Here is a 17,518-nt window from a genome sequence, read left to right on the forward strand (position 1 = left end):
CAAAGCATAAATCTCAACAGGAAAGAGCTCTGCTGCTTGCCTTCCATTGTCCCAGTCTCTGATCCAAACTGGAGAGAGCAATCAGTTTGAGCACAACCAAGATGAGAGATGTTCCTGCCTGAACTACTGGTCAAGAGCCACACATGAATTTCATTTGCTTCCTATCCCATCCCCGAAAATGAGACAGAACTGGAGCATTAGCAAGTTAGTGAAATACACTCCCAGCTCAAGGATATTCTAGGTCTGTTCTTTTGGGGCTGGAGCTCCTCAGCACTTAATCCACACCTAGATTAGAAATTCTAAAGCAGCATGTGCCTATTCTAGATTGGCTAGCAAGCGAAGTGGGCGAGGGTGAGTCCTCAGGTTGGCAAGTGGGCACTGGTGTGGGTTTAGCTCAGGTGATCTCAGATTCCGAGTTCGAATTGCAGATTTTCTGGCCTGTGGTACAAGCAAGGATGGACTCTGGCCACATGCAGTTGCCCTTCTGGCTGTTGAGGAGCCCGATGGGCCTTGAGGACCCTATTCCCCTAAGGCTGGTAATCTCGGATGACAAGGTGTTTCTTAAATGAATTATAGTCGTTCCTTGAAATCTGAGAGGGATCAATTCTAGGACCTCCCTGGATACCGAAATCTACAGATGTATTCAAGTCCCTTAGGTATATGGCATGAATTTACATGTAACTTGCACATATCCTCTGGTATACTTTGAATCATCTCTAGGTTTATTAAAATATCAAACACAATGTAAATGCCAAGTCAAAACCTACACTGTATTGTTTGGGAATTAATTGCTATATAGACACAATTTTTTGGTCTATAGTTTCCTCAATCTGTGAATACAGAATTTGTGCATACAGTAGGCCAACAGTACTTTTATTACCTGCCCATCTGTATATAGAAAAAAAGCAAAGGACTGTTCTTATTTCAGCTGCAAATCAAAAGGAGCCACAATCTGGTCCATATCAGTCAGGATAAAACAGCCCATGCCTTCTGGTAAACCACCTGCCTCTCCCTTGTGCTAGTAAGCAGGTGGATGGCAGCAAATAAATTCTGACTCAGGGCCACACCACACAGCCACCTGCCTGTTGTGTCTGCAGGAAGGAATGTTGGGGCCATACAGATGTCAAAACCAGAATGGTTTGTAGGAGAGATCGTTTAAAACAGAACAAAGTAAGTTTGTCCTTGCCTCTTCAATGACCAAGGTTGGCATGTTGGCTCTAAATAAAGAATTCCAGCCCAAAGGGCCTAAATAAGAATTTGATTACTCGTTCACTCCCATCCCTAACAAGGCCTCCATTATACTTCAGGGTTTTCAAATTTGGCTCAGAATTCCTTTGCTAAAATCCAAACGAAGTCATTTCCTTGGCTGGGGGAAGGATGCCAAAGGTAACATGACCAGGAATTTGAGCAGCCACATTTAATAGGAAATTAATGACAGAACAATTTGTATTTTTGGACACTGACCTTGTCCAAAGTGTGGCCTTTGGACATTCTTTTGCTTACTCTTCTGTTCTTTTACTACTATCCTTTGTTCTTAAGGGCTTCTAGGTAAGTGGTTGAAAACAAATTTGTTAAAGATTAATTTTGTTAATTTTTTATCACCAGTTTTGCACAGTGCCCCCCTAAATAATGCTCTTAGGTTTGATTCCCAGAACTGAAAACAAACAAATTGTGCGTGTGTGCTTGTGTGTTTGGTGCATTGCAGGGGAAATTTTGCAACTTCTTATCATATGCCTTTATTTACTTAAGATTTTTTTGAAAAGAGATAATCATTTTTGTGAGTCCCAGAATGATTTTTAGTTTTTGAAGTCTTGTTAGGAGAAAGTTTCATTTCTAATTTATTTTCAATGATATTCTAATGCTCTCACAAGTTTTCTACAATTTAGAGGTTCTGTTTCAAGCTTGTAAAAGATTTGTATAAAAGCAAATGGGTTAAATATTAATGTTCTAGTTCATAGTTGATAACTTTGGCATACTCTGTGATCCTATAATGCTGCGCCCCTCCCCTAACTCAGGCAAAGGCAGGGCCCTACTGAGGTGGATGGCGCAAGGTGTCCATCCTCTGGAGGAGTGCAGCATGTTTCTGGGAATGGGCTGGTTTGTTTTTGTATTCCTGTTAATAAGTATAGTTGCAACTTCTCTTATGACCATTAAGCATAAAGGAAAAAACATGACTTTCCCAATTAATGCAACTATTTCTAAAGAATAAATCTATTTGCAATGATTCAGCTGTGGAACGTAAATTGTTAATGTTTAATGAGAAACCCCCATAGGAAAAACAGTCAAGGAAGTTTTTGAGAAATTAAATCAAAATCTAAAGAAGAAAAATTAATATTAAGACAGATTAATTAATATTAAAGTACTGGGCAACTTGTTCTCGTTCCTGTGCACAATGGTTTGATGCTCTTACTCTTGATTGATTAAAATTAGTAGCCTTTCTTTTCAAGTTAACCATTTGTCATAACCATGGCGCCGGTTCTAGTCTGTAAGTCAAGAAAGAATCATCAAGGTATAGGCCAATAGTCTAGGACATTTCTAAATATTATTAAAAGCTAACTAAGTGGAAACAGCTCAAAGTAAAACGCAAACTGAAAGTAAAAATGCTTGCTTATGCACAAGCCAAGATACATTCTTCTTATCCAATTGTAGCTACGTAAAATTTTCTTTCCTTGAATAATGTTTCCTGTTTTGTAACCACAGAATACTGTGAGCCTGCCAAAATGAAAAGTATATATGATTAACTTTACAAGTAAAGATTGGGATTCAGCACCTTCACTCTTGTGTCTGTTGTTTCTCCGCCCCCTTTTGCTAACTCCTCACCATCCATTCATCTCCTGAGACCCCCTGCTGGAGCTGGACACTATAACAAATCAAGACTTTAAAAAAAAAAAAAAAAAAAAAATCCAAAAGATGCCTACTGAGATGTTTTCCCGCTCACCTCAACTCAGGGTGCTTTGGGTGCTGCTTCCTCTTGAAGGACCACCCTCCAGGAAGCCTGGCCTTTCCTCCTGTGGGTTGGCAAAGGACAGTGAAATGGGGAACACACAAAACAACCCTTTGTGTGGCTGAAGACTGGTGATCTTAGAGCATCCTGGGCCTTTCACATCCATGGAGGGAGAATGGGGCTCTGTGCCAGGTTTCCTCACGTTTCCTCTGGAGAGGGCTGAAGGAGATCCTTCGTGAGGCATGATATCTTGGGAGGTTTGTCACTGCTGGAAAGCTTTGCCCCTTTCCACATTGCCTTTTTTAAAAAATTAAAGTTTGAATACCTAGCATGTGAGGCTCTTGGGTTCGAGCCCTAGCACCACATACAGACACACAATGTGAACAGGTAATCTACATACATGCTTTCAAACTTACAAGGGACAGAAAGGAACATAGTAGAAACTACATCCCTCTTGTCTCCAAAGGAAACCACCGTTCCCACATCTTGAGGATCCTGAAGGTAATCTGTGTACACCTAAGAATCTATGGAAACTTTTTGTTTTTATTTTTTAAACATTAAAATTCATTTTTGTCCAGTAATGCCTACTTTACCTATCGAACCATTTTTATCATATAAAAAAAGATGGTATAGCTAATTTATAGTTAAGCAGTTTTCAAAAAGTTTCCTACAGGAACGGCAATTTTTTTTGAGGTTTTGGATATGGCTGGTTTTCCATATGAAAACTAAATTTCATATGATATGAAAACTAAAGTGAATATTTTTTCTAGACAACTCCTCATTGATTTAGACACCATAATACTTTGGGGTCTTAAATATTACACTTGTGATTCTGAATCATTCATTGTATAGACCCCTGTCCTTAAATATTTCCCCAAGTAAAAACAATAACAATAATCTCATTATTATAAAGCACAGGCCTTGCAAAACAATTTTTTTTTTTTTTGGTAATACTTGTGATTGAACCCAGGGTCTCACACATGCCAGGCAAGTGCTCTATCACTGAGCTACCTTCCCAATCCCATCTAGTTAATTCTCAGGCAGGGACGTGCTAAATTGCTGAGATAAGCTTTGAATTTGTAATCCTCCTACATCAGCCTCCCTAGAAGCTGGGATTAGAGGTGTGCACCACCATGTCCAGCAAGCTTGTGATCTTATCAGCTCATGGCTGACCATTTATCATGCACTCAGCAGAATTACGGCACCAAGAGGCAAGATATTTAATATTTTGTAAATTGATTTACATAAGAAACAATCTCATTACACCATTAGATTGCTCTCCTGAAGTCATTATTGAAAAAAAATAAAATAGTACAACTTTTAGTGAGGACAACCTTTTTTATGCCTTTAGCACACAAACAAGTACCTGTCATAGTTTGGATCTTGAGTGTCCCCTAAAGGTCCCTGTGTTAAAGACTTGGTTCCCAGCCTGGTGTGATTGGGAGGTATAAATTTTCAGATGTGGAACTAGTGGGAGGTCTTGGGTCACTGGGGTTGTGGCACTGAAGAGGACTGTGGGTTTCCTCTTCCTCTTTTTTTGCTTCTCAGCCATGAGGTGGTTTTGCTCCATATCATGTAATCCCAACATGATACACTGCCTTGCCACAGGCCCAAAAGGAACAGGGCCAACCATCCTCCAAAACTGAGCCAAAATAAACCCTTCTTTATAAATTGAATACCCCAGGTATTTGTTATAATGATGGAAAACTAACACAGTACCTGAATAATATACAACTAGACATTACTTCCATTTTGATATATTTGCTAATTATGTAAAAATAAAGCTAGAATCAAAAACCCAGGAATTTACCAAATCCAGTACTTGAATTGTTCTCTCTCAAGGTCAAACCCACTTGTGCTGAGCTAATAACATCACTCTGGGGAATTATGAGAAGACAAAAACTAGACTATTTTCATAGATCTTCTGCCCAACATTACTCAAAATACTTTCATGATACTTATTGGTGAAAGAAAGCACTTGTATCCAGAATATACATAACTCAATACAATAATTAAAAAAAATAAAAGTGGATGAGTAGACATACGTTATAAAGACACATGAGGCTGGGCGTGGTAGCAAAAGCCTATAATTCCAGCAGCTTGGGAAGCCAAGGCAGAGGGGCTGCAAGTTCAAAACCAGCCTGAGCAATTTAGCAAGGCCCTGAGCAACTCAGCAAGACTCTGTCTCAAAGTAAAAGAGGTGTAGGGATTTAGCTCAATGGCTAAGTAGCCCTGAGTTAAAAACAAAAACCAAAAAAAGGACATGAATGGACAGTACATGAAAAGATGCTCAAATAGTATTGGTTACCAAGGAATTACAAACTAAACCATAATAAGATGCTACTACACACCCATCAAAATGGCTAAAAAGACAATATCAGGTATTGGGACTATGGAGCAAACAGAACCCTTGCACATTACCAGTTGGTGTGTAAAATGGTACAACCACTTTGGAAAACAACTTGGCAGTTTCTTATGAAGCTTCCCATATAACCCAGAAATTCCACTCCTAAGTGTTTGCCTGAGACACAAAAATACTTTTACTGCTAAAATAATTTTAGCAGCTTTATTCATAACAGTCCCAAACTAGGGACAATCCAATCCAATGTCTATCAACAGGTGAATAAACAAACCATTTACAGGGAAGCCAGCAATAAAAAAGAAAAAAACAAAACATTGATAACACACTAAAATGTGAATAAATTTAAAAAATTATGCTATGTGAAAGAAGACAGATACCAAATATGCCCTGTATGATTCCATTTATCTGAAACTAGAATGTAAATCTGTAGGGGCTGCGGTGCAGATTGATTGGCAAGTGGTTCAAGGCCACCTTTTGGAGGAGAAAGCAACATCTTGCTTCACGTTTGTGGTGTGACTACATGGGTATAAACAGTTGTTCAAATTTTCCAACTATACACTAAGGCATGTGCCTTTTACTGTATGTAATCTATACCTTAATAGAATTGATTTTAAAAACTATTGTTAGCTAAGTCTTTGCTTAAGAAACCTTACTAGGGCTGGGGTTGTACCTCAGTGGTAGAGTGCTTGCATCGCATGCATGAGGCCCTGAGTTCAATCCTCAGCACTATGTAAAAATAAATAAATAAAAATAAAGATATGTATTCATCTACAACTAAAAAAATTTTTTTAAAAAAGAAACCTTACTAAACTTGTTTCAAATAAGTCTCAGCCTTTATTTCTAAACTACTTAACCAATTTCTAATCTGCAAAATAGAGTATACCTGATCTGGAACTATTTGGGGAAATACTATATAGTAATTGGTTATTTGTGGTTCAATGTTTGCAATTTCACCTAATTTGATTTATAGCTTCTAAATCAGTTCTTGAAGTGCTTTTGTGATGACTTGCATGCAGAGTAACATTTTCCTCATTGAGGATAGTCCAACAGTGTAGCCATTCTTTTAATCTTCAAAATTTCTAGACCTTTTTCACAAATTGTTGTCAACCTAATAAGCTAACTGATCTCTTCTACCTTTAATGCCACTTAATCTTTTTTGTTTTTTTAGATGTCACCCAATTCTTCCCAAATACTGGCATGGGTCAGAAATGCTTATCTTCCTGGCAGAGCAAAAGCTCTGATGGGTTGCTACTAGTGATGTACTTAAGCAAACAGATCTATGCTCCAGATTAGAACAAACAAATGTCATTAGACATTAATTAACCTGCTATAAACAGCATTAAGCTTTTCTTTTATCATGAACTTTTCCACAGAAACCCGGTCCATGCCCTCTCTTCTTTGACCAATGTGAAGCTTTTCATATTTCCCCTTTGGGGAAAATTCTACACCAGCCATTCAGAAGTTCCTTATTTGCTATTCTGAATTATTTTTACCTAAAATACTTGTTTTATTTTTGTTGTTTAGAAAGGGAAAACATTTTATCATTATAAAACTCAATGAAAGGTGATTTTATTTTAAAAAGCCAAGTTTTTTTCCTCCAAAAAGAAAAAGGCACAACAAGAGTACCAAAACCAACCAAACAAAACCCCCCCACAAAACCAAAAAAAAACCCAAAAACAAAACAAAACAAAAAACAACAAAAACTATTGTAAAAATTATAATCTTCACATCAGGTTCTCCACAAAGGACAAACGGCTTCTGCTCACTCTGCTTACTTACCCTGCTCCGATGGCCTGTGATGACACAATACCCTACTAATGACAGGTTAAAAAAAAATTAAACACCTGTTCGATTTGTATGAAAGCATTTAATACATGTTGATAAACAGGATTAAAAGACTGATCTCATTAGGAATGTTTTCAAGGCCTACAAGTAAGTTCACCCCACCCACTCATTGCTCAATGTTCTAAAACACCTCAAAGGAAAGCCCTGTAAGATTTAGTGTAACTAAGGAGTAACTCTAAAAATTTATGTGAATGCAGTAATGCAGTCATCTAAAGTGAGAATAGGAAAGACCAGGATATCTTGATTTTCCATTTGTAAGTCAGTTATATTTGGTGTAAAATTAATTCAACAGAAGAAAGTATTTAAGAAAAGTGGATCGGCCTATTAACAAGTTTTTGTTTCTAATGGTGTCAATCAGAAACATGGGTAATGCAGAGCCAGTCCCTTGCTTTTCCAGAACCACAAGAAGCAAGACAGGTTGTGAAAAAATGTCTGAAGTTAGGGTCATTTAAAGCTATTCAGAAATTTAGCATGTTCTTCTCCTCTTGGCAATAGGGTTTCTCCTCCAATCTTTGGACCAGTCTTTTCCTAGAAAAATGAGAGTACTTAATAAGAACTGGTTTAACATTATTTCCCTGGGTCACTAAAATGGGTCACAAATTAACACTGAAGTGATTCCACCTCTATAGTTTGGATCTAATATGTCCCCCAAAGGCCCACATGTTCAAGGCTTGGTTCCCAGCATGGCACTACTGGAGGTGTGGAACTTTTAAACAGGTGGGGCATAACAGGAGGTCTTAGGTCATTGGGGTTGTGCCTTTGAAAGGACTGTGGAACCCAGGCCTCTTCTATTTCATTCCTAGCCATGAGGTAAATGGGCCTCCTCTGCCATGTATTCTCACTACAATGTGTGGCTTTACCACAGGCCCCAAAGCAATGGGGCCACAGCTAAAATCCAGTTTAACCATGGATTCAAATCCCTAAAACTCTGAGCTGAAATAAACCTTTCCTCTTTTTCAATTGATCAGCTCAGTGGTTTGTTAAAGTAATAAAAAGCTTATGAATACACCTACCTTTAGCATTCCATCTCGTTCCCATTTGTAGAGGCCACAATTACTGAAAGAGAAAAGATGGATTTACTCAGTGGTGGTGTATATGCCCACACACTTAAAGACAATGGGGCTCACTGTGCAATTAAGGAGAAAAAACCATAGGAAATTATCTATGTACTTTTAAGGTGGGGATGGGGTAAGAGAAAAAGAAAACAACCAGAAAAACAACAAAAACCATAAAAGTACAAAGCTGGGAGGTTAAAAAAAGAAATTCCCTAATGATTTAACTTAAAAATCAATAGTTTGAGAAGAATATATTTGCAATGATCAAAATTATATGGGACTAAGATCTTAAATACTGAAGACACATCTACAAATCTACAAATAAGAAGAAAAAGAAGCTCCAGTAGGATAATAAGAGATAGTAACAAAAAATACAAAAAAGAAAAGCATATGAACTGATATTAAAAATATCAATAACCAAATACATAAAATTTTAACAAACTATCAGAATGCCACTTTGTACTCTGGCAAAAATGTTGTTGAAGATGGGGATATGGAGGCCCCTGTGTAAGCCTGATGGAGGGAAGACTGGCCTAGTCACTCTGGAGAGTGACCTAATATTATCTGGTCAGTTCTAATCCTGGGTACATGCCAAAACATCTCCTATACCAGACCCTATGAGGACCTAAGGGGTGAGTAAGGGGTATGGAAATCCATGGTTGAATGTGATGAATGCTGGTCATGGAGCAGTATTATCAATTGATGGAATACACTAGAGCAAACAGAGAGCAAACAGAGGTATCCTAAAAACACTGAGTGAAAAGAGACATTAAGATGAGACATTTAATATAGTGCCATTTCTGCAAAATAAAAGTGCATAAAAACAAAAAATATTTTACAAAAAAACAAAAGCATAATATTAATCATGTGAGAATGGTTGATTATGATGTTAAGAGATGGGAAGAGGGGGTGAGGAAGGGGATAAAAAGAACAAATAAATGAGGAAGATGGTGAGTGGACCAGAGATGGAGGAGGAAGGATTCCTCAGCCTCCCCAAGAGGATGACATCACAGTATGCCTTTGTATCTGAGCCCGCCCACAAGTATACACAAAAACAAATAAAAGAACATTAAAACATGTATACTTTCTCATATGTTAAAGAGATTTTAAGTGAAGAAAAGATTCTTGGAATGGAGAGAGAAAAACAGTTCTCTATCTTAGTCCCTAATAAGTACATATATTCATTCACCAGCCCAACTTACACATATTTCATTTATTCCATGAACATTTTTGAGAACTCTATGGGCCAGACACCACATTAAGTGTTGGGGATATAGCAGTAAAAAGGAAATGTCCCTGCCCCCCAGGGATTCCAACTGTCAACTATAGTCTTGGGGATATCCAGAAGCTCTAAGAAGACATGGAACACTGGTCCTATCACATAGCATCACATAGTAACACCAAAAGACTTAAGGAGCCCTGCATGCGACAGAAAACCCCAAGCAAAGCTCATACCTGCAGTGCTTCTTTGGGAGCCTGTCAAGGGAGATGCTTCTGTTTCCACAGGGACACTTGAAAAACCTCTTGACACCATCATGCCAGTGGTAGTCATGTTGCTCGCTGACACAGGTCTCCAAAGGTTTGAAGTGGGTGTAGGCACACTGCACAAACCAACAGACCACATGTCCATGAAGAGCTTTTAAGGAGAGACTGGGTAACCACCATCTGGTCCAAGTACACAGTGTCATCCCCTTACTGCCTAGGTCAATGATGGGGATGTTACCACCTTATCTTCTAGCTCTGTGGATCAAGTGATTTCTTGACTCTCCCTCATACTGATTACTATTTTTTTCTAATATCTACCTGAACTTCTAGCCAGGCATGAAGTACCCAATAACTTCTGTGACATTAGGACAACACTGAGGGCCAAAGGAGCACAGTGTTGTAAATTTCTCAACAGCTTAGGATGGTCTGTCTTAGACTCCTCCTTATAGGCTACTGATGATAGATAATGAGGCTTGGGACTTATTTAGAAAGGCTGATCGGTAGCTTTTTCACTTTCTCCTACAAGATCTATGAAAAATATATAAGCTTGTTATCACTCCAATTTTACAAGCAACAAAACCAAAACATAATTCATCTTTAGTTTTGATCCCTGAAAGGAGAGAAGAAATGGTAGAAAGTTGAAATGGGTACACTCACTGTCTTACACGTCACTACTCGACACTTCACTTCTCTGATGCTTCTCATCTTTTCTTCCATTTGTTCTTTTTTTATCAGTGGCTCGAAATAGCATTCCTGGAGTTCAGCCTCCAACTGAATGACAAAACAGCCAGGAGTATTTGCACAAATTCCAACATATGCTCAGGCAGTTGGATAATAATAACAATAATCAGTTGGGATAATAATCAAAATAGAACTGAAGAGACAGGCTAAATGTTAGAGAACCCTACGTAGTACCTCAAGAACTTCAAACCAAAGATGAAGGTAAGTAGAAATGAGCTCTTAAAATATGTATCAGGGAGAACCAAAACCATGAAAATATTTGGTGATTTATAAAACACCAAATACAAATAAAAACAGCTAACATATTAACACTGTCATTAGGTCCAGTGTGCACCAGCAGACAGTTATTTCTACTGTTCTAATACAGACTCTATAGGGGGGAACATGCTCGAGATCTCCAGTGATGACAGCCCCATTTACTAGGCACTGGTCCCAGGTTGAGCACTTGGCAGAACTTCCTGGGTGCTGAGAACAAGAGAAAGGATGAGGGGAGGGAGGTGTTTTCTATAGAATGTGGACACAGCTTGAATTGGCACAGCTGCACAAGGCAAAAGAATTCAGTATCTGAGGACCCATGAGGAAGGAGCTCATCTCTACGGCCTTTAGGAGTCGGCTCTGACATTTCAATTGCCTGAGTTTTAAGTCCAGTGGAAAGATGGTTTATAACCGTCTTGTTACTTGTTAATCAAGAGTGAAGATCATCAGGCATATCAGCACTAAGTAGAAACAACAGTAGCCCCAGAGACATTTTGAGAATGTGTGGTGCTTTTTTGTTATCGTCATGATTGCTATCTCCACCATTGGCAGAGAAAAGGGATGCTATGCTGTCTGCAATGCACAGAACAGTCCCCTACAAAACAAAGGATTGTTCCTTATCCTATTTGGCTTCTGTGTATTTATGGGACATCCATGTGCATGAGAAACCTAATTATAGGTTTTACATATAAATCTGTTTTATATATAACCCTAAGTTATTTGTGCATGGTTTTAACATAAATTGAATATTCCAAGAGCACAACTAGGTAACTTCTGTGTACACTGAGGGTTTTCCAGGATAATTCACTGTTTAAAACAAAGATTATTTAAAAAAAAAAAAAAATAGGCCCATGGTACTTAACAAGAAAACATAGCTACTACGTGAGTTCTCATTTCCCACTGTGTCATGTACATTTATAGATTCAAGCCTCTAACTACTTCATTATTTCTCTTAGGGTAAGCTATGCCCAAGCACTTCTAATAAAAAATGTTATTTTCCTCTTTTTAAAAATTTTTATATTAGTTAGGATACCATGCTAATATCTTTGAAATTTTAAGTATAGGTAATACATATCATTCATGAATTTTATTTTATGATAAAGAGCAATAAAAAAGTACTTCTGATTAAAACGGTCTTTGGGAGTAATGAGGTTAACTATTGATGCAGAGCATTTGAAATGTCAACATTAAAATATTTGAATGGAAATAATACCTTTCCATATTGCAAGGCAGAAAATATTAAGCAGTATGGGGCCATTTATACATAATCTCATTGTCATAACTACATGGAAACAATTTTATATACTGAAGTCTGTTTAAATAATAAACAAATTACTATTCTTCAGTATAAGGACAAGAGCAAAGCTAAAATTATTTGAAAATATTCCTGCCTTTCAAAACAAACCCAAACAAACTGCCCTAGTTATTTCTTGACATATGTATAAGAAAGTTCTTTGTTCTACAACAAAGCACCTCAGGTTTGAAGGACATTGACATTGCTCTGATTTTTGGGGTTCTTACCTCTTTCTGGATGCCTGTGTGCTTTGATTTTGCTTTTAGAATTTTCTGGAATTCCTCAGATTCCAGGTAAGAGAGCTGCTCTCTCCTTTTTTTCTTTGCAGGCTCCAATTCATCCTCAGCTAGAGCAGAAAGAAAAAATGTTAAATATAACAGAGAAATCTGAGACAGCATAGATCCCTGTTCTCTGCCAATGGTGCCTCAGATGTTTAGCTTCCTCTGACTGTCTATTGGGTCTTTCAACCTTGAGACCACAAAGAAAACTTAGGGAGTAACCCAAGCGGTAGAACCTAGAATACAGGGGTGACCTGATCGCTGGATTAGAATATCTCTTTCACTTTAACATAAGGAGCTGATTATGATAACAGATAACAAGAAAAATCCTATTTATAAACCAATTAAAAAATGGCAACACCAACCACAGAGTTTTAAAAATGAACCGCAATTTAAAACAAAGGAATTCTATTTATTTCAAAGTAAATCTTCATGCTAATGCATTCTGTAAAGATTCAATGAGGAACCTTTTTCCTGATGGTTCAAATTGTGTATTAATTTCATTCCAATTTAATGTGGTTATAAAAACACAATCAGTTTCAATCTTAAATCTTATGTGGGGGAAAAGCAAGTGAAAAAATGACTTGGGCTGGGCATAGTGGTGCATGCCTATAATCCCAGTTGCTCAGAAGGCCAAGGTAGGAAGATCACAAGTTCAAGTCATCTCGAAATATAAAGGGTTGGGGACATAGCTCAGTAATAGAGCGCTTGCCTAGCATGTGTGAGTCCATGGGGTCGATTCCCAACACCACCAAAAAAAAAAAAAAAAAATACTTATCATTAGAGCACTGGTTATGGTTTAGAAGTTAGAGCATTTCCCTAATAAATGCTCTCTTTCTCCCATTGCTAACTTTAAAATGGTAGTACCTTGAGGAGAAAATGTATTGTTCTTTTCTACACGATTCTTCACTTCCAGGACATTCTGGGAGTCCTTTTGTTTCTTTGTAATGTTGTTTGGATCAGTTTTTGTAAGAATCTGGCCTTTTGCCCTTAATTTGGAGATAGCAGCCAACTAGAAAAAGAGAAGAAGCTAAGAATCTAAAGATGAAATAGGTACCCAAAGCATCTTCCCCTTTCCAGCTATTAACCAGTAGAGTCTGGCTATTTTCTGATGGAAATTGACAAAGTATTTCTTCATCTTACCTAGAATTAGTAACAATTATTAGAATCTAATAACAGAGAGACAGGTCTATAAACTGATGAATGAAATTTCAGTTTACTTAAATGAAACAAATAGTTTAATATCATAGACTACAGGCCTCTAGATCTATAAAGGGGATCACATGATCATTTTGGAAGTTTTAGAATCAGAATTCAGGTAGAATTCCAGCTCATGCCCTGAGTAGCATGTAATATTACTTTATTTCTCAGTCTCAGTTTCTACATTGATAAAAGGGGATGATGATAGCATTGACCTGTCTTATTATAAGGTTCTAGTTGTCTGGATTCAATGAGACAAGGCGCATACCTGAACATAGGACAAGCATGGCACGCGCAGAGTAATATTACTCAATATGTGCAACTGCTGTTATTATTGATGTTACTGTTATCATTATTATAGGTAAGGGGCTTGGGCTTAGAGTGAGCTTTCGCCCTTAATTGGGTTATTCCTGGTGATTAGAGAAAAGCAGAAAGAAGTTCAATCAAGGGACTAGGGCAGTTGACAGATGGTATTCTGGATACCCCCCACCCCTACTTCAGCCAAAGCATTTTAGCTTTCATCTATTGACAGACTGGACTTCTGTATAAGGTTCTTTTTAAAGAAGAATTCTTTTTTATTTTTTTGGTTGCTGGGATCCAACCCAGGGCCTTGTGTGAGCTAAATACACACTGTAGCACTGAACTACACCCTCACCCTAAAGAAGGAGTCTTTAAACCACTAGTTTTTAGTCTTGCCTCAAAAATTCCAATTTTTTCCTTAACAGCAATGTCTCTAGCTGTAAAGCAATATTTTCCTGGAGGCTATCTCCTTTAGCCTGATTCAGAACAGTTGAGACAGGGCTCAGTTTTCTTAGATTAAATGAATGGTATCAGACAGGGCTCAATTTTCTTAGATTAAATGAATGGTATGTGGATACCATTATCATTTAAAGTTCCTTTTACTCTACATAACATGATTGGTAAATAACCACTAGGCATCTAGTGAACATGAGTTCATAGTTTGACACCTAAGCTGTGTCTTACGGAATGCAAAATCAAGCACTAAAGAAAATAGAAGACAGTTACCTTTTTAGCTTCTGCAACTGCACTCAGTTTTGGTCTTGATGGTGGTGACTCATCAAAAAAGAGAACATCTTCCCCTTCTGAGATGCCTCGGCCAAGCTTAGGCACCTGTGTGGCCACTGTGCCTTCCAGCCCTGGGAACTCAGCCACTGTTCTCAAAGACTGAAAAGTGGGAAGCTGAGATGAGCATGGAACAGCTGGGCTCTGGACTTTGCTGGAGCTTTGAAGAAATCTTTAAAGAAACATGCAGAAATAAAACATACACAGGGTTTTACACAGATGGAAAATCCAGAACTCAAAGTGGACTGAGAGACTCTAGAAGGCCACCAGCTGATAACTAGTTGTTAGTAAAATAATTTCTTCCTAGGTTAATCATTCAAGTTACACACAAAAGAACAACTCTAACACTTAGATTAAATGACTTTTCATTGAATAAGTTCTGACTGTTGTATACTTTAGTACTGATGAACTCTTTCACCACCAACTGTCTTTCCAATGGGTATCTTCTGCAGGGCACAGTCCTGAAGCTAAGGTGTGGACAGAAACCCAGCCTATGATTAGCTCTAGGACCTGCAGGACCTTACTGAATCCCTCTGCATTTTAGTTTACTCAACTGGGAAGACAAAAAACATAGGATGCATTTGGAAGTCCTTAATAGAGAGGCATTGTAACCTTCATGGTGATTATACATGGTTTTAAGAGTTATTTAAAATGAGTGAATCTCCAAACTAAAAAGCTTCTTCTCAGCAAAGGTAACAATAACATGAAGAGAGAGCCTACAGAATGGGATAAAATCTTTACCATACACACCTCAGACAGAACACTAATCTCCAGGATATATAAATAACTCAAAAAACTTAACATCAAAAAAACAAATAATCCAGTCAATAAATGGGCTAAGGAAGTGAATAGATACTTCACAGAAGAAATAGAATTTACCAACAAACATATGAAAAAATGTTCATCATCTTTAGCAATTAGAGAAATGCAAATCAAAACTACTCTATGATTTTATCTCACTCCAGTCAAAACAACAATTATCAAGAATACAAGTAATAATAAGTGTTGGTGAGGTTATGGGGAAAAAGGCACACTCACACATTGCTGGGGGAACTGCAAATGGTACAACTACTATGGAAAGCAGCATGGAGATTCCTCAGAAAACTGGGAATGCAACCACCATGTGACCCAGCTATCTCACTCCTCGGTTTATACCCAGAGGACTTAACATCAGCATACTACAGTAACACAGCCACATCAATGTTTTATAGCACCTCAACTCAGAATAGCAAAACTATGGAACCAACCTAGATGCCCTTCAACAGATGAATGGATAAAGAAAATGTGGTACATATACACAATGGAATATTACTCAGGTTTAAGAAGAATGAAATTATGACATGTACAGGTAAATGAGAAAATCATGCTAAGTGAAATAAGCCAAACCCCAAAAAACCAAAGACGGAATATTTTCTCTGATAAGCAGATGCTAATCCAAGTGTGTATACATGGGCAGGAGGGAATGACGGGGGAAGGGAGTTTGGGAACAATGAAGGAACTTCGGCTTGTGCAGAGGGGAGTGAGGGGAAGGGAGGGAGTATAGGGATGGGAACGACAGTAGAATGAAACAGACATCATTGCCCTATATACATGTATGATTACACTACTGGTGTGACTTTGCACCATGTACAGCCAGAGGAATGAAAAGTTATGCTCCATTTGTATACAATGTGTCAAAATGCATTCTACTGTCATGTATAACCAATTAGAACAAACAAAAAAATTAAAACAAAAACCCTTTGGTAGTCTTCAAATTCTTTTTGGAAAATGCCCTTATATTTTAAAAAAAAACAAACCCACAATTTAAGAAATACAACAACAAAATAGTGAACCTCAAAAATCATTTCGTTCAAACCCTTCATTTTTAGATGAAGAAACTGAGGCCCAAGGTCACATTGCTTACAAATGACAGACTCACAACTGGTAGCAGGTAATCTCAGGCCAGTATTCCTTTCTCTATCATTGAGCACTCCTGTGAGCTCTAGGCTAGTTTGCAAACTGCCTATCAAATTCTGCCTGAAGGTATGTTTTGTTTTGCCAGCAAAATCCTGAAAAATGTCATACTATAATGCCTTCTAGCTGACAGGTAATATTTATTTCCCAATAGGCTCACAACCCACTATATTTTAATGTGCGTATATATATTTATGTCACCTGGAGGCACATGATAAATACCTCTGTAGATATCCTATCAGAATCTCAAACTAAGCTGCCTGAGATCAAACCCTTCTCTTATTTTTCCAAAGAATTTCCCCTTGACTTTTTTTTTTTTTTTTGAGAGAGAGAGAGAGAGAGAGAGAGAGAAATTTTTAATATTTATTTTTTAGTTTTCGGCGGACACAACATCTTTCTTTGTATGTGGTGCTGAGGATCGAACCCGGGCTGCCCGCATGACAGGTGAGTGTGCTATCGCTTGAGCCACATCCCCAGCCCCTCCCCTTGACTTTTAATTGAGTTTCCATGTAACCATTCACCTTTTTAGCAGCCCAGACTTGGGACAGCAGATTGGTTAAAACAGTGTAGTAGAATGGGTGGAGGCTGAAACTCAGCTATTACCTTCAGTTACATTATTAGTAAAACCAGGACCATAAAACCTTGTCAGGTTGAGGACTGAATGAAATCTGTATTCAGGGAGTGACTGCTTGGTGCACGTAAGCACCTATAAACAGTGGCTGTTATCACTATCCAGACAACCTGAGTTCAGGAATCTCTGATTTGTCCACCCTCCCTATTTCCACTTGATTTTACTTCAAAAATGACTCCTTATTTTTAGTGCCTCATTTTTCTTATTTATCTGAATAACTAAGTATAACAATTTACTCATTGGCTCTGCCTGTATTTAAAAACCTAATTGTAACAAAATAAAAAAAACGAGAGCCAAACAAGTGAACATATCTTCCCTTTCTATAAAAATCCTCTTCATGCTTCACTTTCTCTTTTTCCACAGTGGTACTAACTAATCTACATCTGGTCTCA

The 17,518-nt window shown here is 37.8% G+C and overlaps 1 protein-coding gene and 1 pseudogene across 3 annotated transcripts in view; both read right to left on the bottom strand.

Moving 5' to 3' along the window:
* Positions 1-527: 527 nt before the first annotated feature.
* LOC114087084 (small ribosomal subunit protein eS27-like) lies at positions 528-3,110 on the bottom strand (annotated as a pseudogene).
* Positions 3,111-7,215: 4,105 nt separating this feature from the next.
* The window catches only part of Mcm10 (minichromosome maintenance 10 replication initiation factor), a 28,055-nt gene continuing 17,752 nt past the window's right edge, over positions 7,216-17,518 (bottom strand). For 2 of the 3 annotated variants that reach the window (XM_027928574.2, XM_071619718.1), the window contains 7 exons: positions 14,486-14,714; positions 13,127-13,271; positions 12,209-12,327; positions 10,349-10,462; positions 9,662-9,807; positions 8,165-8,207; positions 7,216-7,679 (listed from right to left, as the gene is read on the bottom strand). In XM_027928574.2, the coding sequence (XP_027784375.1) occupies positions 7,596-7,679; positions 8,165-8,207; positions 9,662-9,807; positions 10,349-10,462; positions 12,209-12,327; positions 13,127-13,271; positions 14,486-14,714 (880 nt within the window). In that variant the 3' untranslated portion in view covers positions 7,216-7,595. Of the gene's footprint in view, positions 7,680-8,164; positions 8,208-9,661; positions 9,808-10,348; positions 10,463-12,208; positions 12,328-13,126; positions 13,272-14,485; positions 14,715-17,518 lie in introns of those variants that run through there. The other variant, XM_071619720.1, reaches the window with a different exon arrangement.

Source organism: Marmota flaviventris, chromosome 12 (genome assembly GCF_047511675.1).
Source record: "Marmota flaviventris isolate mMarFla1 chromosome 12, mMarFla1.hap1, whole genome shotgun sequence".
Classification (NCBI taxonomy): Eukaryota; Metazoa; Chordata; class Mammalia; order Rodentia; family Sciuridae; genus Marmota; species Marmota flaviventris.